General features: G+C 35.1%; 1 protein-coding gene across 1 annotated transcript; it reads left to right on the forward strand.

The window, feature by feature from the left end:
• The first annotated feature begins 357 nt into the window (after positions 1–357).
• On the forward strand, positions 358–22,943 carry POLR2B (DNA-directed RNA polymerase II subunit RPB2). Its single transcript, XM_051210185.1, has 13 exons — positions 358–462; positions 3,479–3,768; positions 3,806–4,029; positions 4,087–4,229; positions 4,278–4,603; positions 4,641–5,108; positions 5,168–5,451; positions 5,557–5,823; positions 7,357–7,721; positions 10,216–10,529; positions 18,384–18,704; positions 19,818–20,294; positions 22,671–22,943. The coding sequence occupies exons 1-13, from the start codon at positions 456–458 to the stop codon at positions 22,770–22,772; spliced, it is 3,588 nt and encodes a 1,195-aa protein (XP_051070151.1). The 5' UTR covers positions 358–455; the 3' UTR covers positions 22,773–22,943.
• Positions 22,944–23,309: the final 366 nt, after the last annotated feature.

Below are 23,309 nucleotides of genomic sequence, written 5' to 3' on the forward strand. Positions count from 1 at the left end.
GTGCGTTAAAGTCTCCTATTATCAAACATCTGGTATTTTCACTCCAAAGATGAATGTGCTCTAAAATAAAGTCATCAACTAGGCAGATTGGGCTGCGATAGATGACACCTAGCATAAATGTACTACATTCTATAGCCAACTTACAGCTAATGACTTCACAAGTGCCGCTATCATTGAAAGTGAATGATACTTTGAGGTTATTTCCCTTACAAATAACTAATTTCTTACGCTTTTTAGATTACTTTAAACACATATTGATAGTACAGTGTTTACAAAATAATTTTAAAGAATAAATGTATCACAAGGATTACTATATTTTTATGAAAAGCGTTTAAGTTTACTTGGTTAGGAGATGTGCCGTTCTTGAATCGACTGGATGACCTTGAGGCGTCCTAACACACACGTCCTTCAGATTTACCCTTGATAGCTACTGTGGGGTGATTTTTATCTTCAGAATGTCAGGTTTGTAATTTTTTACGCTATAGTGCAAGTCACCACACCATGTTTGTATACCTAGTTTTCCACTAATGACTCTACAGGGTTTCTGTTTCTTTTTTACTTCCAAACTCACCTACTGTTCTCTCTGACTTTTCACGTGAACGACAAGTTCGGAACTTTAAGAAGTTTGATAGGAAATCTTTACCTTTTCGTAATCCAAACCATAGGTTAATACCGTGGTGGGTTAATTTCATCGCTTTGTATAGCCACTCAGTCTTTATCTAGTCCACTCCATCACTAAAATAGTTCCTCGGGTAATTAGTTCTAGTTTTTGTTTCATACCGCACTTATATATGTCTGTTCACATCTACAGGTAATTTTCCGTTCTTGACCAAGCAACGATTATGACTTCAAAGCTACCCACATGTTTCCTTAGGAGAATGTTACTTCGAATCTGTCTCGGTGAAAGGTCAGCAACTTTATCACGGATTCTATTTTTGACTACCTTTTCTTACGGTCACAAAATGAGATTCAGTGCTGCGCCAAGCTTGAACCCACATCTGGGTGCTGTCACGTAACCTACAAGGTACAAGGTACTTCTCTTTGTAATCTACATTTTTGAGGCGTGATATTTGGAAATAACAGACATGTTAAAAACTGACACCTGCACACCATGAAGAAATCGTCGAGTAATGCTCAGGTGACAGAGCGCAGGGTGAGACTATAATTTATGAACGACCTCGGAACGAATCTTATGTGACTTTGAGGAATATTATAAAAAACCAAGGAGTTAAAGTGGATACACTCCTTCTACATGGTTCGAAAACTCTTCAAGGTCTGAAAGGTTCGGAGGTTCTAAAATTGTAATGCATACAGTAGAATAGCTCATCCATGTGGTTCCATAATAGTCGGCCTCTGGAGCCATGATAAGGTCGCAAAAACTTTCAGCCTCTAACACATAGCTTCAAAATTGTTAATGTGCACTCCAGTTGTTGGGTCTACAAAATGGCGCTTATGGATGACGTCATGATACACATCACCAAGTCTGTGCAGGCATCTGTACGATCTCCAATCATCCGTATATATTGTAGTGCCTCGTTGCACATATTCCAATATAACTGGTGTTATTGTCGTTGTCTATCGGTTTCTGACCCGTTGGAAGTGTCTGTTTTGGAATGACCTGTAGTAAATTTGAAGGACCTTTGAGGTAAATTTATGAAAGTGCTACTTACTCAGTCTTCTTTAATAATACGTCCTCTGTTAAATTTTCGTTTCCTTACTACTGTTTCGTCTATTTCAACGATTATCTCGACTCTTCCAAACGACCTGTGTAAGCTTGTCATTTTTATTGCACATTTATCTCTACAGTACTTGTACCACTGAACAGCTGAAGCTTCAGTAACATCTGCAAAGGTTGCAGCCAGTGTTACTAATGCTTTTATTATCCAGTTCGCAACAATTATCATAGTTTGCCTTAATCCCAATCTGGATCGAGCGAAAAACGTTCCTGTCCTTCCTCCAACATAAACAACATCGAAAGACGTCATCACGGTAGTCTGCACATGGTACAGCAGTCATTTGATTACCGCAATCACAAATAAAGAGACTTCTTAGTAATCCCATTTGTTGTAGCCGCCCAATTATCACGTCTTCTCTAAAATCTGCTGTAAACAGATCGTACTTTGCATTAGGTACTGAAATTTGCGTTGTGACCTTTAAACCCCTCAAACGCTTCTGACTGGCTCGTCCATAAATTATATTCTCGTCGTTCGGACCCCAACCAAGTAATCTGCATCTACCAACGTGGCTCAGACCACAAGTTAGTGACTTCAAGCACTGATGCCACATTTTGGTTTGACCGCCTCTAACTTTCTTCCAACCGTCTCCAACACTAGTCAGCATTGCGTGTCGTGGTAATCAGTGTTCAGGCATACGTAACACGTTGCCCAACCATCTCAATCGATAAAGATTTACAACCTCATCGATTGATTCACCATTATTTCCTAATAACATACGTCTAACTCCACCATTGCTTACCCGGTGATCCCACCAGATGCGAGCAATATTTCTAAGACATCTGTTGTCAAATACTAGTAACTTACGAGTATCTTCTACTCTTAATGGCCACGTTTTGCAGCCGTAAAGTAGAACAGAACGAACTGCTGTGCAGTACACTCGTCCTTTTATTGATAGACGGATATTTCGCCTTCGCCATAGGTGACGTAAGTTGGCAAGAGCCAAATGAGCTTTCTGAATCCGTACAGAGATTTCGTTAAATACCAACCCATTAGGGCTGATCAGACTTTCAAGACAAGTGAAGTTGTTGACGCGTTCGACTACTTCAATCCCTACGTAGCCCTTTTATCCTGAAACTGTCTCCTCTGTCGTTATATGAAGTGAACCGATGTAACGGCTTACGTTATTCCTGTTATTCTGTTTAATTTGATTGGTAGGACTTGATTAAAACGTCATTCTGTTACTGGTAGAGCTAATCTTTGAATGAATCACGACTATAGTCTTTTAAGTCACATCTTTGTACTGTAGAAAAGCATATTCTTATTGTTATAAGTTCTACTTCTATTAACTTACCTCTCGTTCTTCATTGTTCCTATGACATATAGTCTACTATCTCTCGGCAATATTATTATTCTGTCCTTTGATCCCTCATTATTTATGTATACCAGTTATATTTCAAATAAATACCATAAGTTTTTCCATACTGATCACAATCATACTAGATACTGACTAAGTTTTCACCACGGTCATAATTGTTCCTAATTCTTTCCCCACATGCTTATCTTATACCTGATATCAATTCCAAGTATCGTGTCTGTCGACTATTGTTATTTTCACCTTTAAAGCCCTCTAGGATATTATAGTTAGTGTCCATAGGTCGAGGCTAAATGTTGTGTTCTTGATATCTCAGACTATCATATTGTTCCAGTTATACAACCGTAATATTGTTATGGCTTAATACCGTGTAATTACAGATTTTCGAAACGCTTTCTGGAGCTAATTAGCTTAGCTTAATTTTTTCTAGATCCGTTCTATGTTGAAGGGGATCTGGAAGATTTTGAAGAAGATGATCCTGAACGTCAGTTTTATGGAGATGAACAAAGTAATGAAGACGATGAAATCACGCCAGATATGTGGCAGGAAGCTTGTTGGATTGTTATAAGCAGCTATTTTGACGAAAAGGGCTTAGTCAGACAACAGTTGGATTCTTTTGATGAATTCATCCAAACATCGATTCAGAAAATTGTTGAAGATTCTCCCATTATCGAGTTACAGGCAGAAGCTCAGCATAGTGGTGGAATTTTAGAAAATCCTGTAATTTGACCTATAACTTACATACATTCTTTTCTAGATTCAATATCGTCTAAAATTCGAACAAATCTATTTGAGTAAAGCTACTCATTGGGAAAAAGATGGCTCCTCCGTGCCAATGACACCTAATGATGCAAGACTACGAAACTTGACTTATGCGGCACCGCTTTACGTCGATGTAATGAAGAAAATAATTCGTGATGAAATTGAAGAGGAAAAGCCATTAGAAAAGAAGTTTATAGGCAAAATTCCGATTATGTTGAGGTAAAATATCCTTCTATAAATAAATGGCATACCTTTTCTAATTCACATATTTTTTAGATCTACATATTGTCTTTTATCATTGATGAGTGATCGTGATCTTGCTGAATTAAATGAATGTCCTCTAGATCCTGGCGGATATTTCATCATTAATGGATCTGAGAAAGTTTTGATAGCACAGGAAAAAATGGCTACGAATACAGGTTTGTTTTACTGTTATCCGATTACCTAAAACGGAATTTTTATTTTAGTGTATGTTTTTAAACAAAAGGATAGTAAATACGCTTACAAGACAGAAATTCGATCATGTCTTGAGCATAGTTCCCGGCCAGCTAGTACATTATGGATTAATATGATGGCACGTGGTGGTAAAGATGGCAGTAAACGAGCTACTATCGGTCAAAGAATTGTGGCTATTTTACCATATATAAAACAAGAGATTCCAGTGTTAATTGTATTTCGTGCATTAGGTTTTGTCGCTGATCGTGATATATTAGAACATATTATTTATGATTTTGATGATACAGAAATGCGTGAAATGATTAAACCTTCTTTAGATGATGCATTTGTAATTCAGGTAAGTTTTGATTTACATTTTACCTCCAATTGTTTAGGAACAAAAAGTTGCACTTAATTTCATTGGTTCTCGTGGTGCACGACCTGGTGTAACGAAAGAAAAACGTATAAAATATGCTAAAGAAATTCTTCAAAAAGAAACTTTACCACATGTTGGAGTATCAGATTTTTGTGAAACACGTAAAGCTTATTTTTTAGGCTATATGGTTCATCGTTTATTATTGGCTGCATTAAAACGTCGTGATGTTGACGATCGTGATCATTATGGAAATAAACGATTAGATTTAGCTGGTCCACTTCTTGCATTTTTATTTCGTGGATTATTTAGAAATCTTACTAAAGAAATTCGTTTATATGCTCAAAAATTCATAGATAAAGGCAAAGATTTTAATTTAGAATTGGCAATTCGTAGTCAAATTATTACAGATGGTTTAAAATATTCACTTGCTACTGGTAATTGGGGTGATCAGAAAAAAGCAAATCAAGCACGTCCAGGTGTTTCACAGGTAATGAAACTATAATTGTGAATGTAACATTTCTGTTCTCTTTCATCTATATATTTTAGGTGCTTAATCGTTTAACATTCGCATCTACTTTATCACATTTAAGACGACTTAATTCACCTATTGGAAGAGATGGAAAATTGGCAAGACCTAGACAATTGCATAACACATTATGGGGTATGATTTGTCCAGCTGAAACACCTGAAGGTCATGCTGTGGGATTGGTGAAAAATCTTGCACTGATGGCATATATTTCAGTTGGAAGTCAACCATCACCTATTTTAGAATTTTTAGAGGAATGGAGTATGGAGAATTTGGAAGAAATCGCTCCTTCGGCTATTGGGAAGTAAGTGATTTTTCATGAATCAGTTTAGTTTTAAATCGTAATTCTGATTACTTATTGTTCATATCAAATTCTTAAATCTTTTATTTACTTTTATTATTGTTCTAGGACTTGTAAAATATTTGTCAACGGTTGTTGGGTTGGTATCCATAGTTCACCAGATCATTTAATGGGTACTCTACGAAAACTACGTCGTCAAGTTGATGTCATTGTTAGTGAAGTCAGTATGATTCGAGATTATCGTGATCAAGAGATACGAATTTATACAGATGCTGGTCGTATTTGTCGTCCATTAGTTATTGTTGAAAAAGGCAAATTACTATTAAAACGTAGTCACATTGAACTTTTAAAAGATAAAGCGTATAATCGTTACAGGTAAAATTCTATGATTTCTTTTTTTTCGTTTGTGAAATAGAATTTCCCACTGTTTACAAAAGCAAAGGCTGGTCAAAATTATTAGCAACAAATCAATCCCCTTTATTTTCGATATCATATACTGAATTTCGCTAAGCAACTAGAAGAGAGTTTGTGTTGTTAAGTCCTTAATCCTAGAAAATACATATCCCTATCGTAAATTTATCCCTCATAAAACAAAAATGTGTTTAACCTTATAGAATAAATAGTAACTGGAAAGGATTGCCCACGACAGAGTTAGATAGAGAATGTTGGTGTGCCGATCCTCCAAGAGGTGTAACAGGCATAAGTAAGCAGCCGATGAAATATGTTTTTGATTAAGCAGTTAAAATACAAGGAAGAAATTATACGAACGAAAGCTAGCTACTCATGAGTAATACAGTTATCTTAGACAATTTCACACATCTGAGGTTTGGTTCTGGAATAACTTATTAATCAATCACAGACAACAAACAATCTGATACGAATACATATCAGCCCAATTTCTAACACCTCACATGCAGCACAACGAGAGAAATAAACTCAAAAGATGGAGTAATTAAAGCAATAAAATAATAACATAAGAGGTATGATTCAGAAGGAATGAATGAGATTAAAGAATAGAAAGTATGTAGTGAAATTACATTTAGGCTATGAAAGGAAAATAACAAATAAAGGTAACTGATGTATCACTATGGTCGGTTTTGACTCATTATCAACTAATATCTTCAATTATTGATATTACAGTTATTGGTTGTATCTCAACAAGAAAGTTTCTGTTTAAGCCAGTTGTTATTGAATTTATCATTTGACCGCTCCTAGCTTTGTCCCGACCTCTTTTATTACTTTTAAAGTGATAATTCTCAGATTTAATTTGAGGTCTTTTGTCTAAAGACCCCGTATCTGAACGAATAGTTTTATTTTATTTATTTAAACACATAAACAGGTACAAAAAGGCACCAAATAAGATATGCGCCACATAAATCATTCGATTTGTGTGACGGTTAGAATACTGCCCGGGTGCCCAAACCGAAGCAGGTGGTTTTCTTAGGTGGCCACTCTCCAAGCCTTCGACCCGAAGGTCTGTTCCACAAGGCAGTGGAGCATCGTAAGGAGATGCAGTCCCATGGAAGCCGGTGACCAATAATCGACTCATACGCCATTTGTTCCTTCAGGATCGTGGAGTCCATTGAGAAATCATTTTGTCCTAAGTCCAGTTAGCATATTCTAATCGCTTATGAATTCATTATGGTGAATACAACAACTAAGAATTAATAGTATTTGTTAATGTGTCATGAATGCATAGTCTTTCTCTAAATATCTGTATACAAAACACCTCTAGCATGTCTACTTGAACCATTGCACATTTGCGCGGCTTTTTATGTTAATGAAGTTTATTTCTGTCTGTATAGAACACCACTGTACAATTTATTTGATGAATGTGCATATTAATAAGATCGCCTTATATTTCTATAACATTTATTATTATTATTATTACATGATTATTCAATTTAGCTGGCAAGATCTTGTACTCAGTGGTGTAGTTGAATATATTGATACATTAGAAGAAGAAACTGTTATGATTGCTATGGGTCCAGCAGAAATGCAAGCTGCTGTAAATTATTGTAAAACACATACACATTGTGAAATTCATCCAAGTATGATATTAGGTATATGTGCTAGTATTATACCATTCCCTGATCATAATCAATCACCAAGAAATACATATCAAAGTGCTATGGGTAAACAAGCTATGGGTGTGTATATTAGTAATTTTCATACAAGATTGGATACATTAGCTAATGTATTATATTATCCACAAAAACCATTAGTTGCTACACGATCTATGGAGTATTTACGTTTTAGAGAACTTCCAGCAGGTGAGTACTGTTTGTTGTTGTTGTTGTTGCTGTTGTATTTGTATATACGTTATTTAGTTTCGAGTAGCTACAAATTTTACATGAAGACTAATAATATTATTTTATTTGGTTGCATAAATTAAACGAGATAAGTTTGTTATAATTTAAAGATCGATGATAGTTATTCTAAATTATAAACGATTGCGAGATTCTTCTACAACGAACAGGATCTATGCGAACTGGATAGGCGGGACAACTGATTCACAAGCTTGCTATTCAATGAGTTTAAATTTACAGTGAAATAACTCTGTTTGTACTGCGGCAAATATAAACTTGAGGCACAATGAAATTTAGCAAATTAAAGGTGGAAACAAGCAGTCAGATAACAAGAAAGGTCAGCGGAGAAATATGAATTTGGAAAACGTTACCAAGGTCTTCATCATGCTACTAATTATTAACAATTAAAACACTACATAATCTGAAGTTTTCCGGGCAGAATCGAAACTTAAACCTGCTATACAATGGTTGAAACCGGAATCATTTAATCAGTAATTTATCACTCTGTCATTAGATATCAACAGATAGATATCTGTCATCATTATGTCACATGCATTCTGAGAATCGATGCATGGTAGGTAGGAGTAAACGGAAAGCACTTGATGGATTCCACTCCTACACACAACCTATCTATGTTTATAATGCTTGTGGCTTAACGGGAATATCAAGGCAATACGCATACAATGCAAATATGCCCAAAACAAATTGATCAATCGAAGTCCTAAACATCACTGAGAAGATGCAAACAACCAATACTAGTGAATATTAATAATCGATATAATAATATCAATCATTTAAAACTAACTTCATTTTCATAGTTGTATCATTTAAAGAAGATGGGTTATTTTAAGTAAAAGATGGAAATCTGTTCTGGTTTCTAGGCAATTTTATTAAACTTCCCATAAAGATTTACATTAACCAATCACTAAGACCTAATCGATACCTTGCCGTGTAGTCAGTGTTGATCGATTTATATCGACTACGTTGTTGTTTAGCCAGTATAACAAACATAATGTTTGATTTGTTTGATAATAAGTAGTTTGAGACAATCAATCGATCTACACTAATAAGGACTAGACACGCATGACATTGGTCGCTACCCAGTGATCAATTAATTGTGGTTACATCTCAGTCCTACAGGAGGACGGTCGCGGCTCGGATAGCTCAGTGGTAACATCTCTGACTGCGAAGCTGGGTAACACGAGATCGAATCCGCCAGGGAGCACCAGTTCCCTCAAGATTACAGGGACACCTTGCTGACGAGTGCCAAGTAGCACGAAACCCGGGTCTAGGGTTTCCTGTCGACTACCTCCAACCACTATCTAATCTCAGTAAATCATATGTGCCAGAAGTTTATTTTACACCATTGAAGAATATTTTAGTGGTTCCTTCATGCTATTGATTTTCTATGAATGGAACAAGTTATACTCACCTTCTTTTCTTATATTGACAAATAAACTGAATATCATCCAAGCTGTATAAATAAAATTCTAAGATCATGCAAGGATAGTAGAGAAGTTTCATTTGATTGTCTATTTCTAATTATGATGTATCTTCATTTCTAAGACAACTTGTTTATCTAGGGGGGCGATTCAAAACTGTTTCACTTGAGTGCCGTTTTAATCAAAATGTTTTTATTTCTCTGCTGAATTAGCTTTGAGTGACCTGATTCTCACGATTAGTAGTACTGTAAAAATCTAACCTCTCTTTAAACGTATTGACAGATTGTCGTGATACTATTTTTTATGATAAAGAATTCCAATAATTCATGACTAGGTGTGAGAAAGACAAAACTTCAGATGTAAACTCATTTGGGCTTTAGTTCTCGAACTTTCTCAGAATATTCTTTCAGATCATCCGTGCTAAATAGAAGAATTAGATATGTTGATATCACGAACACTCAACTTACTGTAAGTCAGTATTAGATCATGTTTTAATATGCGATAAGATAGCATAAATAGGCATATCTATGTATTTTCGTAAGACAGATCTTCCACCATTTTGATCCCTTATTAATGAACTTATCCTGGCAAAAAAATAAAGTTGATAACGACAATCGGTTGTGTAGTGACTTGAGGATAAATTAATATTTTCAAAGTTTAAATCACGGACTGATCTGAACTAGATCACCCTTAAAAACTTGGAAGCACTGAACGGCCATCTCGTTTTGGTATAGGATCCATGACTTCATATGCGAGAATCTAACCCTGAAGGACCTTCGGTCTCGCGCTTGGACGTTTAGACCGTAGATCACCGAGCCTATATCCAACGGTTCTAATGTCTAACCTCAGCCAATTCACTATATTGTTCAGTCACCATCCATTCGCTGTGGTTGATAATTTTCTCACATCCAACACCGATATTATTCCGCTAGTCATTATTTCTAAAAAATATTGCTTATGTAAATTATTAGGTTTTTCTATCTCCCTATTGTTACCGTGGTTTATTTTATATTTAGGTATCAATGCAATTGTTGCAATTGCAACATATACCGGTTATAATCAAGAAGATTCTGTGATTATCAATGAAAGTGCTATACAACGTGGTTTCTTTCGATCAGAATTTTATCGTACTTATAAAGATCAAGAAACACGACATGGTATGGATTTAGAGGAAGTGTTTGAAAAACCAAATCCACAAAATTGTCAAGGAATGCGTCATGCTATCTATGATAAATTAGATGATGATGGATTGATTGCACCTGGTACTAGAGTTTCTGGTGATGATGTATTGATTGGCAAAACAATTACTTTACCAGAGAATGAAGATGAGGTAAGTGATATTATTATATTTTCGGTAGTATTGGGGTTCAGTCTGTCAAACGCGATGTAGAAACTGGGGAATGTGTGCATCGGTTCAAGTTATCATACCTCACTAGCATAGCGAGATGAAGTTTTCCTGGTAAAATCCCATGGTAATAGAGGTAGTAACAGTATTTGTGATCATAGAAAAGATAAGGCATCGAAGAAACTTTCCGAGAAAATGTAAATGAATTACAAAAATGTTGAGTTTAGAAACATAGTACTAGTTAAAAATGGGAAATCTATTGAAGCTGTAAATCTTCATCGATTGAAGTTTCTGGAACTTATATTATATCTGTTTGACCACTTCGATATCCAATCGTAGTTGGCCTAGAAGTAGGCTAGAAAAAATGTTATATCTTGAAAAAGCTGATTTTCTCGATATACCGCGTATAGCAGAGCACTAGAACACCAAAACCCTTCCAAGTCGCAATAAGAAGACAGAAGACTAACGAAAGGAATATTATTCCAAACAGTGTCAATCATAGTACAAAATTGTCAGGTATTTATGGTTTTTAGTGAGAACGAAATCATCATTACAGCCCACCAATCCGCGTACATGGGATTATTAGCATTGACCAATCAGGAGGCTACACGGTGAATTCTAGAATATTCTTCTGAAAGGTGATTAGATGGAATATCTTCGGCTCCTTCTGAGCCTCTTACAGCTTCCTCGAGTTCACCGGTGGTCCGTCGTCACAAAAAAATTATGAGTGGTCAATCTAAGACGTGCCATCATTCTATCATGTCATTAATTCCTTGACTAAGATGTGTTGGTTAAGTAATGACTACTTGATTAAGATTTATCAGATTATCGTGACAAATAGCTGAAAATTTTCAATGATGTGGCTTAGAATCAGTCACAATAACTCAGATACATTCACTCTTTGACTTCTCTTATATGTTGAGTTTTAAAATATTCTTATAATTTTTATTCTACTACTCTGACATTTATCTTTATAATTTCATCCTACTATGCTAATATAGTGTAGCAACTTGAACTGACCCACATATGTACCAGGTTCAGTGTTGGTTATAGTTGAGTGACTGACTTCATTTTAATCTGATCATCCTTAGTTTCTTTTTCTATCCTCTCCCAACTCAACTATAGTCGTAGTAGTAGTAGTGGTTATATAATGCGATGTAGATCAGAAAAGATATCATTTTCTAATGATAATTTTAGATTATCTATGAATTTTGAAAGACGAATGAATCAAGGCCAACAATCGTAGTGTTTCTTGACATCAGGGCGGCCTTCGATTCGTTGGATAGGACTGTTCTCTGGGATTGTCTATTGAAGAAGGGTGTGCCTGAGAAGTTTATTAACATCCTAAAGGCCCTATATACCAACAACACAGGCAGAGTGAGGGCATACAACCACCTCTCTCCATTGTTCCATTCGAGCAGTGGGGTTAGACAGGGTTGCCCAATCTCACCATTCCTCTTCAACTTTGCCATCGATGACATTCTGGAAACAGCTCTGATGGATGTAAGTAATGGTGGTGTGGATCTGTTGCCTGGAGAAAGACTTCTCGACCTTGAGTATGCGGACGATATTGTCTTACTGTGCGATAATGCCCAAGGCATGCAATCCGCACTTAATCAGTTGGCAATCAGTGTCCGTAGGTATGATATGTGCTTTGCACCTTCGAAGTGCAAAGTACTTCTACAAGACTGGCAGGATCCCAATCCTGTACTCACTCTGGATGGTGAGCAGATAGAAGTAGTCGAGAAGTTCGTGTATCTGGGTAGCTGTGTTTGATCATCGCTGTCTCCGAAGGATTGCTGACATTCAGTGGCAACACCATGTTAGTAATGCAGAGGTTCTACATCGTGTGTTCGGGCACAGAGACGATAATGCAATTGGTGTCACCATCTTGAAACACCGACTTCGGTGGCTTGGACATGTTCTACGAATGTCGTCCCAGAGAATTCCACGTCGTGCATTATTTGCCGACTCTGGGACTGGTTGGAAGAAGCGGAGAGGTGGTCAGTGCATGACATGGTGTCGTGGTATGAAAGAAAGCTGCAAAGGACTGGCTTGTGTCGGTCTCTCACGACTCCCTGGTTGGGGTTCGAGAGATGGTGCTACACAGTGGCTAGAGACGTTATCAGATATGGCTCAGAATAGAAGCCAGTGGCGATCGTGCTGTAACCTTCTTTTACTTTCTTCATAAGAAGTGGTTGTTTCTTCCTTAACTGAAAGATTTCTTCTGATTGTACCCTTCCGTTTCCCCATTATTATTATTATTATTATTATTATTATTATTATTATTATTATTATTATTATTATTATTATTATTATTATTATTATTATTATTATTATTATTATTATTATTATTATTATTATTATTATTATTATTATTATTATTATTATTATTATTATTATTATTATTATTATTATTATTATTATTATTATTATTATTATTATTATTATTATTATTATTATTATTATTATTATTATTATTATTATTATTATTATTATTATTATTATTATTATTATTATTATTATTATTATTATTATTATTATTATTATTATTATTATTATTATTATTATTATTATTATTATTATTATTATTATTATTATTATTATTATTATTATTATTATTATTATTATTATTATTATTATTATTATTATTATTATTATTATTATTATTATTATTATTATTATTATTATTATTATTATTATTATTATTATTATTATTATTATTATTATTATTATTATTATTATTATTATTATTATTATTATTATTATTATTATTATTATTATTATTATTATTATTATTATTATTATTATTATTATTATTATTATTATTATTATTATTATTATTATTATTATTATTATTATTATTATTATTATTATTATTATTATTATTATTATTATTATTATTATTATTATTATTATTATTATTATTATTATTATTATTATTATTATTATTATTATTATTATTATTATTATTATTACACTAACTTTCACTAATCTGTCCGTTATAGTTCTTTTTTTCTCTTGGAATTCTCACTGTTTTGTGTGGCGCATATATATTTGATGCCCTCTTGTACCAATATTTGTGTTCAAATAAATAATAAACATTTCACTGAAGATGCCAAAATATTTCTACAAGTGTATGTAGTTAAAGCGACTGCAATCGTTAAGACAACTGTTTATCCACTTATCAGATTACAGAAATCTTAGTTTTTTTGTTAATTCATATGGTTTACTGTCATCTTTGTACATTGTAAAACAATCATCTTAAAGCTGATAATTTAATACAAGGGTAAACGGATTTCGTTTGACAAGAAATCTCTCAAAGTAATTGATTATTCATATATTCAGTGCTTTACGTGTATATAGGTAGCGAAGAATACTGTCAGTGGTAGTACATCTGTGAATGTTTATTTATTTGAACACATAAATATTCGTAAAAAGAGGCACCAGATACACATGCACAACACAAATCACTTAATTTTTGTGTGAGCTGTGATACTATCCGAGTGCCCAAACCGAATCAGGTGGTTTTATTAGAGGGCCACATCCGGAACCTTTGACCTAAAGGTCTAATCCACATGTCAATGGAGCAACGTCAGGAGATACAGTCCCATAGTAGCCGGTGACCAACGATTGGTTCATACGCCATTTGTTCCCTCAGGATCGTGGAGTCCATGTGTACGATTGGTTTGGAATGTGGGTTTTCCAACTCCCCTATGTGGACTCTGTGTTCACCAACCCGGTTAAATCATCGGTCATTTGCTTTTCGTCCTCTCAATTTCGTAACTAATACCCCGTCACGAGAAGGTTGTGAGTAGGACTTCCCTGGTGGTGGCATTATATGCGTGGCCATGTGAGAGCATTTCGAGAGAGTGAGAACTGACTCTCCCCACCCTCGGCCATACCAGGGCATCTGTGAATGAATTAACGAAGATCATACTGTAAAAGGTTCATTCCAACAAATTGCTTTTTTATTAGCTTTTATTTTTGAATAGTTGTTGTATGTTTAGTTAAAGAGGTTTTGTGGAGATTGGTTTAGTTTGTATGGGATATGCGTCACTGATTAGTTATAGTTAGAATGGTACCATCGAAAACCAGAAAGTATTGGACAATTGTTTTATCCTAGTATACGGCTTCTCAACAATGCGTACACTTGACATTGCCAGGGATCGAACCTAAGATTTTCGGTTTTCGCTGTGGACACCACCTTACCATTAAAACTATTTAGTTAAATTTCAATGGTGGTGTAATTCCAACTTCAATCAATTTGTGATTTAGGTAGACGATCATCTAACACCATTGATGGCAAGTGTTTTATTTCCGACTTGTCTGAAATTCTGCAGTCATGATGTAACACTAAAATCTCATTAAATGTTTGGAGTAAGTCATTAATAAATTGATGATTATCGTTTACTTAAGGTGGTTTTATAAAGATCAGTTTACTTTATAGGTTAAATATATCACACACTAATCTCAGTTAGGTTAGCATTTTATTTGACTTAATTAATGATCTTTTCTCATATTTTGACGTTACAACTGTTTCTTAGTTCATCATAATTAAGATCATACAGCTTGAGTAAATGATATTTTTCAAGAGAAAGCTTTCTTCGTTAAAAACTGTCTTTAATAATTTAATGATTCAATCGCTTTCTTTCGTCATGTGTTAATAATATACTACTTACTAAGTAGCTTAAATTTGTGTGCGTAAATTTATTTCACAATTAATTAATCCATTCGGGCATTTCGTTTATTAACTTGCTTGTGTTCATATATAAGGAGTTAATTATGACGGTATTTATTCTATTTTTATCACTCTTAGAATAAAATGAGAAACATAAATGTTGAAAAAAAGATTAGTGATCACTTTTAAGATCAAACATTTTTCACCTTTGAAGTATTGTACTTTATTTGGATCGTTGTTAGGTGGGACTGAACTCTATGTCTAACATATGTGCTGCATATTCGGTGATTTTTTTTGCTACCAAATGCCCTGTTATTCATTTATCCAGTATTAATATATATATATACCCATAGATAATCACAATTGATTGATCACTGGGTGGTGATCAATGTCATGCGTGTCTAGTCCTTATTAGTGCAGATCGAATGCTGTCGATCATGTTGCAATGTGGCCGTCGATAGCATTCGATCTGCACTAATAAGGACTAGACACGCATGACATTGATCACCACCCAGTGATCAATCAATTGTGATTACATCTCAGTCCTACAGGAGGACGGTCGCAGCTCGGATAGCTCAGTGGTAAGGTCTCTGACTGTGAAGCTGGGTAACAAGAGATCGAACCCGCCAGGGAGCACCAGTTCCCTCAAGATTACAGGGACACCTTGCTGACGAGTGTCAAGTAGCACGAAACCCGAATCCAGTGTTTCCTGTCGACTACCTCCAACCACCATCTAAATACCCATAGATAGTTAGATAGATGATGAATATCCTTGTATATTTATCATAATCATTAAAAACCAATCATCAATTCAATATGAATTACACATAGATAATTATCTTTTCTTCTTTTATCCTCCATACATGATTCTATGGATATTCCAACTCATTATATGTACATATATATATATGTTGTTAATAATCTCTATGATTCATATCCCAAAAACTCTACACAGAGATATCTAGTGTTTAATATGAATATACCATTAACAGAGTATAATTATAATGAGTCATTTAGATTTCAACTTTTCTTTTTCTTTTCTTTCCTTTTTTTCTTTTTTGGTAATTTTCTTTCTTCTTTTTTCCTAAACTACTCCTATAGAGTATTTTCTATCATCAATGACAATGATGAATATGTCTGTCTCTTATTTGATTTTTTTAAAAATGTATTTTTTACATCTTGTCATTTATCTTTATACGTTTATTCAATTGCTTTTTTCTTTCTTTCTTTCTTTTTGTTGTTTGTTGTTGTTCTTGTTGTTGTTGTTGTTGGTGATTGAACTATTGAAGATGTTCAATATCGACAAATCGATTTAGAAAGAAAAAAAAACATTTGCCAGTATAGGGGGTTGTGGAGATGATTAATTTTTTGTGATTGAGATCATGAATTAATTGATGTTAAAACAACCATTGGAAACATGGAAGCACTGAACGGCCATTTCATCCTATTGTGGGACTCCTCAGCAGTGTGCAGTGCTACCAGGTTTCCAACGGTTGTTTTAACATCAATTCGTTCATGATCTCAACAACAAAAATACATCTGCTTATACTCTTATAACCTCTACCACTATGAGATTTGAATCGACAACTGCATCTCTGTGCTAATGTGGTGTGGCCACTCGAACTGATGTACGTACGTACGAAGTTCTACGTTGTTACTGACTGACTGACTGAATACATCTGTTAGTTTCTTTTTTTTTAAAGATTTGTTTGTTTACAGTTTTGAAGGTAATGAAGTGTATGTTGTTTTATCCAACACTTTCAATGATTATTACGTCTGTTCATATAGTTAGATTCAAAGTGCATAGATTTTCATCAGATTGTAAGTAAGGACTAGGTGTTCACTATTTCCATTTTTTGTTTTATTTCATTATAGACCTACTAATGGAACTTAAGTTCTTATCGACTAAATTTTGGAACATTGATCTTCTATCAGGAGGTCCATTTATTGACTTAACATACGCAGATGATATAGTCCTGTTTGATGACGGCTCTAATAAAATGCAGATTCTTTTGGTAACACTGACCAACAATACTAGAATGTTTGGGATACGTTTCTCACCCTCTAAATGCAAGTTTTTATTCCAGGATTGACCTGTGTCAACACCTAAACTAAGGATATGGAGTAAAGTAGTAGAACACGACGATAACTTCACTTACCTTGGATGTCTGATCAGCCCTAATGGGTTGGTGTCTGACAGAACCTCAACACGGATTCGAAAAGCTCGTTTGGCTCTTGCCAACTTACGTCACCTATGGCGAAGGCAAAATATCCGTCTATCAATAAAAGGACGAGTATACTGCACAGCAGTTCGTTTTGTTCTACTTTACGGCTGCGAAACGTGGCCATTAAGAGTAGAAGATACTCGTAAGTTACTAGTATTTGACAACAGATGCCTTAGAAATATTGCTCGCATCTGGTGGGATCACCGGGTAAGCAATGGTGGAGTTAGACGTATGTTATTAGGAAATAATGGTGAACCAATCGATGAGGTTGTAAATCTTTATCGATTGAGATGGTTGGGCAACGTGTTGCGTATGCCTGAACACTGATTACCACGACTCGCAATGCTGACTAGTGTTGGAGACGGTTGGAAGAAAGTTAGAGGCGGTCAAACCAAAACGCGGTATCAGTGCTTGAAGTCACTAACTTGTGGTCTGAGTTACGTTGGTAGATGCAGACTGCTTGGTTGGAGTTCTCATGACTATCTTGCTCAATGGTTGGAGACTGTGTGTGTCATGGCTCAGAATTGATCACAATGGCGTAGTTGTATACACTCTTTGTCTTCCTTTAAACCATGAGATTAAAATCGCTTCATATCTTTCTTTCTACGGACTAATTCTTTCTTCCTGTACTATATCCTTATATACAATCTTTCTTTTATATATTGATACCATTATAGTAACTACTTCTTTGAATTTTGTGATCATTTTGTTATGCTAATGAGGTGTGGCAACTTGGATTGATGCATATCTATGCCTGGTCCTACGTTGTAGCTGAATGACTGACTAGGACTACGTGGTTTCTTTTGTTCATGATCATTTAATACTGGGTTCTTGTTTTAGATACACAGGTACAACTTTTTTTCACTTAGAAAAGTTAACATGATTTAGTTTTTGATGTATATTCTTGTTTAACTGTTCTTACACATCATTTAGATGGAAGGTGGACAACGACGATATACTAAACGTGATGCTAGTGTATTTATGCGTCGTAGTGAATATGGTATAGTTGATCAAGTTATGGTCACATGGAATAATGAAGGCAATAAATTTTGTAAAGTACGTGTACGTACTACAAAAGCACCGCAAGTTGGTGATAAATTCGCTAGTCGACACGGACAGAAAGGTACTTGTGGAATTCGTTATCGTCAAGAAGATATGCCATTCACATGTGAAGGAATTACACCAGATATTATTATTAATCCACACGCTATTCCTAGTCGTATGACTATTGGACATTTAATTGAATGTTTACAAGTAAGTGATTTTGTTTTGTAAATATTTAATCTTCTGTATTACAACTAATGTATTTCTCACGAGTTGGTAATGATTGTTAGTGATGGGTCGCGGGTTCGAGTCCCGTTCTGTCGACTTTATTTTTACAGTAATTGGTTATTCCTGTACTTTGTCACGCAATACTTGCATTCATGATTAAAAGCAAGTTGATAATATCAGGAATTCGTCACTTTGAACGCAAGGGTACGTCGAAACAGTAACCTGGTAGTTAAAACATTTAATATCAAGTTACTTAAAATGTAAAGCTATTTATGCGTTTAACATACTGAAATGTGCAATGGATTGTTGTTTCTATAATCTTGATCATGTTTCAAGAACGATTTCTATGTATGTTTACGTATAACATATTGACAGAACTGTTCTAAATCCAAATAAGGTTAATTCAATTCCAAATACTTGCACAATTAAAAAAAAACAAACATAAACATGAATTCAAAGAGGTACCACAATTTGTCTGAAGGCTGGGATACTATTCAGTTGCTCAATACGAACGCCTAACTACGAACCCCATCTTTAATAGCCCCCAAATGCCCTGGTATGGCCGAGAGTGTGGTGGGCCCTCCCTCCCTCTCGAAATGCTCTCACACGGCCACGCGTATACAGCCTCTGCCAGGGAAGTCCTACTCACTGCATTCTCGTGGCATCACTGTTGTTTACGAAATTGAGGGGACGAAAAGTAAATGTTCGGCGCTTTAATCGGCTTCCAAACCAATGGTGTACATGGGCTGGCTCCAGTATCCTGAGGGAACAAATGGCGTATGAACCAACCGTTGGTCACCAGCTACCATAGGACTGCATCTCCTCACGATGCTCCATTGTCTTGTGGATCAGACCTTTAGGTCAAACGTTCCGGGTGTGGGGCCCCCTAAGAAAACCACCTGTTTCGGTTTGGGCACCTGGGCAATTTCACAGTCTTCACACAAATCAAATGAGATTTGTGTGGTGTTTATGTATCTGGTGCCCCCTTTGTACCAATATTTATGTGTTCAAATCAATAATAAACAAAACCACTTACAGAGATGTCATTGTTTTTTTTCTTTAATAATTCATACAATGTGACTGTTTTATTTCTAGGGTAAAGTTAGTGCAAATAAAGGTGAAATTGGTGATGCTACACCATTTAATGATGCTGTAAATGTACGTAAAATTTCATTACTTTTACAAGAGTATGGTTATCAACATACCGGTAATGAAATTATGTATAATGGATTTACTGGAAGAAAATTAAATTCACAAATTTTCTTAGGACCAACTTATTATCAACGTTTAAAACATATGGTTGATGATAAAATTCATAGTCGTTCTCGTGGTCCTGTTCAAATACTTAATCGTCAACCTATGGAAGGTCGTAGTCGTGATGGTGGTCTACGTTTTGGTGAAATGGAACGTGATTGTCAAATAGCACATGGTGCAGCACAATTTTTACGTGAACGTTTATTTTTTGCTAGTGATCCATATCAAGTGTATGTTTGTAATTTATGCGGTCTTATAGCAATTGCTCATCAACGTAATAAAACTTATGAATGTAGAAGCTGTAAAAATACAACTCAGGTTAGTTAATATTAATAGTGTGTGTATTTGTTTTTTTCTACATTGAATAAATGTTATGTTATTCTCATCTGGAAAACTCTATCCCACAATGACACGATCGTTAAGTTTGTTAATCGTGATAGCTCAGTGAAGCTTTATTAGCTGAGACAATAGTTATCTTAGATCTTCCATTGTCAAGTGGAAGTGGTAAGTGGCTTCAAGCAGCGAACCCAAGATCCTAGGACGAAGTGATTCTGCTAAGTGTACTAAAATACAATAACAATAAGGTGTTCCTCTCGGACAACCAACATTTACAGTAATGCTACTTTTGCGCAATAAGTGGGACTAAATATGGTACAGTCCACTTGATCCTACGAATTGTTAGTGCCCATGATATGGTTTGGAAAGTGAAGGACTGATAGATTAGAAACTACTCCCATAACATCGTGTATGATCGATCTCAAACAACTCTTTGTGATCGTGCCCTGAAGTCAATACATCTATCACTAACATAGTTTGTTCCTCAAGAAAGAACTATATGTTGATAGTGTATGATCAAGCAGAACATGACAATAACCTATATTCTTTTAGCAGCATATGACAGATTTTCTGTGCATCATATAGCGTAAATAAACTGATTAAAACAGGGGAAACTTAATTATTTGGATTTTTTTAAAAATTACCTGTATATATGCTGTACATAACTTTATGCATGTTTACCAAATGAAATTCCCTTTATAGATAAAACAAAAGGATAAACAGGGCATATATGTATATGTATGTATGTAGGAGACACTCGTAAGCTATTAGTATTTGACCACAGATGCCTTAGAAATATTGTTGGCATCTTCTAGGATCACCGGGTAAGTAATAGTGAGGTTAGACGCAGGGTATTAGGAAATGATGGTAAATCAGTTGATGAGTTTATGAATCTTCATCGACTGAGATGGTTGGGCCACGTGTTACGTATGCCTGAACACCGATTACCACGACGTGCAATGCTATCCGGTATTGGAGATGGTTGGAAGAAAGTTAAGGGTGGCCAAACCAAAACGTGGCATCATTCTTTAAAGTCACTAACTTCTAGTCTTAACCAGATTACTTGGTTGGGGTCTGCGTGACTATCGTAACCAATGGTTGGAGACTCTTGGTGACATGGTTCAGAATCGATCACAATGGCGTCGGTGTATACACTCTCTGTCTTCCCTTAAACTAAGAGATTAAAATCGCTTCATATCTTTCTTTCTACGAACCAATTCTTTCTTCTCGTACTATATTTCTATATGCAATCTTTCTCTTATATATTACCACCTTTGACCTAACCACTGCTATGAATCCGGTGTTCATCTTGTTGTGTTGATGCGGTATGGCAACCTCGACCGATGCACATATGTGCCTGGTCCTACGTTGTAGCTGACTGACTGACTGATATGTATATTGTTCTTGAGCCCAAGAATGAGAATTGTAAGGAAGGAAAGAAGGCATATTGATCACTTAGTTTTACAATATAAGAGAAGGATCTGATTTGATTGTAAAGTTGTCTTTTGACAGTGAATTTCTGAATTAACCAATTAGTGGACGATAGTCCACTAATTCACAATTGTACATTTCTTAGTTCTGTAATTCATTCCTTTTTTTTTACTTTATGTGCTTACGATGATAGTTAGTTATGCATGATATATTCGGATTAGTCCAGTTCAGTTTTTTGTTTTTAAACACCAAATCTCAAGACTATTTATTTGATGATTCTTTGAATTCTTAGTCTATCCAAATCTCTTAGGCTCAATTAGTTTATAGACAATGTTCAATATGGGATTAGTAACACATAATTCACTTAGCTAAGCATTACTTTTATTTAAATAAAACTACTACTTATAAAACGCTCCGACGTGCGATGTTTTATGGTTTAGGAGTAGGTTAGGAGAAAAGTAGGGGCGGCCAGAGCAAAATATGGCACAAATACATAAAGTCACTAACAAGTGAACTGAACCATGTTGGTAGGTGTAAACTACCAGGTTGGGATCCGCGAGACGATAGGAACCGATGGTTTGAGACGTTGAATGAAATGGCTCAAAATCGTTTGCAATGGTGCATCTGCTCTTTGTGTTCGCCCAAATTATAATTCTCCTTGTCTCTTTTTTTCTCTCCGAATTTATTTCACTGGATTATACTCTTTCAATAACATCTTCAAACCCTAATCTTTCCGATTATTGCTTATACTCTTACTACCTCTACCACTATGGGATTTGAGCCGACAACTGCATCTTTGTGCTAATATGGTATGTCAACTCGAACTGATGTACGTACGTACGAACTTCGACATTGTTACTGACTGATAATAATTGTTGATGAAACATTTTCATTATTTTTTGTTTTTTTTTTCATTGCTTTTAATAGATTTCTTTAGTGAAATTACCCTATGCCTGTAAATTATTATTCCAAGAATTAATGTCAATGTCGATTGCACCGAGGATGATGATCAATAGTCCTACGGCTTAATGATATTTAAAATTTTTTTTTAAAAAAAAAGAATCATGTGAGGAAGGAAAGAAGAGATGAATTACTATATGTCCATGAATTTCAGGCTTTATCATCATCATCATTCACATTGTATTGAGACTTGTTTTGCTTTTTTTTCTGTTTCTTTGTACATACAACTTTTCTGCATTATCATTTGTGTTTTGTCATCTTTAATTAAAATAACATTGATATCGTCTATACGTGTATGTGGGTAGGTATTCAATATATAGATAGGTTAGTCAGTAGAGAGAGAGATAAATAGACGAACGAGATACAATGAACCAAGTAGTCACTGATTAATTTTACATCTAGAATGATCTACAGCTTAAACGGTAACAGTATGTAATAACCGCTTATCACAATTGATTGATCACTGGGTGGCGATCCATGTCATGCGTGTCTAGTCCTTATTAGTGCAGATCATGTTGCAATGTGGCCACCAGTCTAGGTGATTGGACACTGTAGGCACAGGAGGTCAGTCGCGACTCAAATAGCTCAGTGGTAACATCTCTGACT

The sequence above is a fragment of the Schistosoma haematobium genome, chromosome ZW, assembly GCF_000699445.3.
Source record: "Schistosoma haematobium chromosome ZW, whole genome shotgun sequence".
In the NCBI taxonomy this organism is placed as follows: domain Eukaryota; kingdom Metazoa; phylum Platyhelminthes; class Trematoda; order Strigeidida; family Schistosomatidae; genus Schistosoma; species Schistosoma haematobium.

Excerpts from the sequence above, each read along its gene's own strand:
- POLR2B (XM_051210185.1), top strand. Across the intron at positions 10,530-18,383 it reads TACCAGAGAATGAAGATGAG|ATGGAAGGTGGACAACGACG; the intron begins GTAAGTGATATT and ends CACATCATTTAG. Across the intron at positions 18,705-19,817 it reads ATTTAATTGAATGTTTACAA|GGTAAAGTTAGTGCAAATAA; the intron begins GTAAGTGATTTT and ends TTTTATTTCTAG.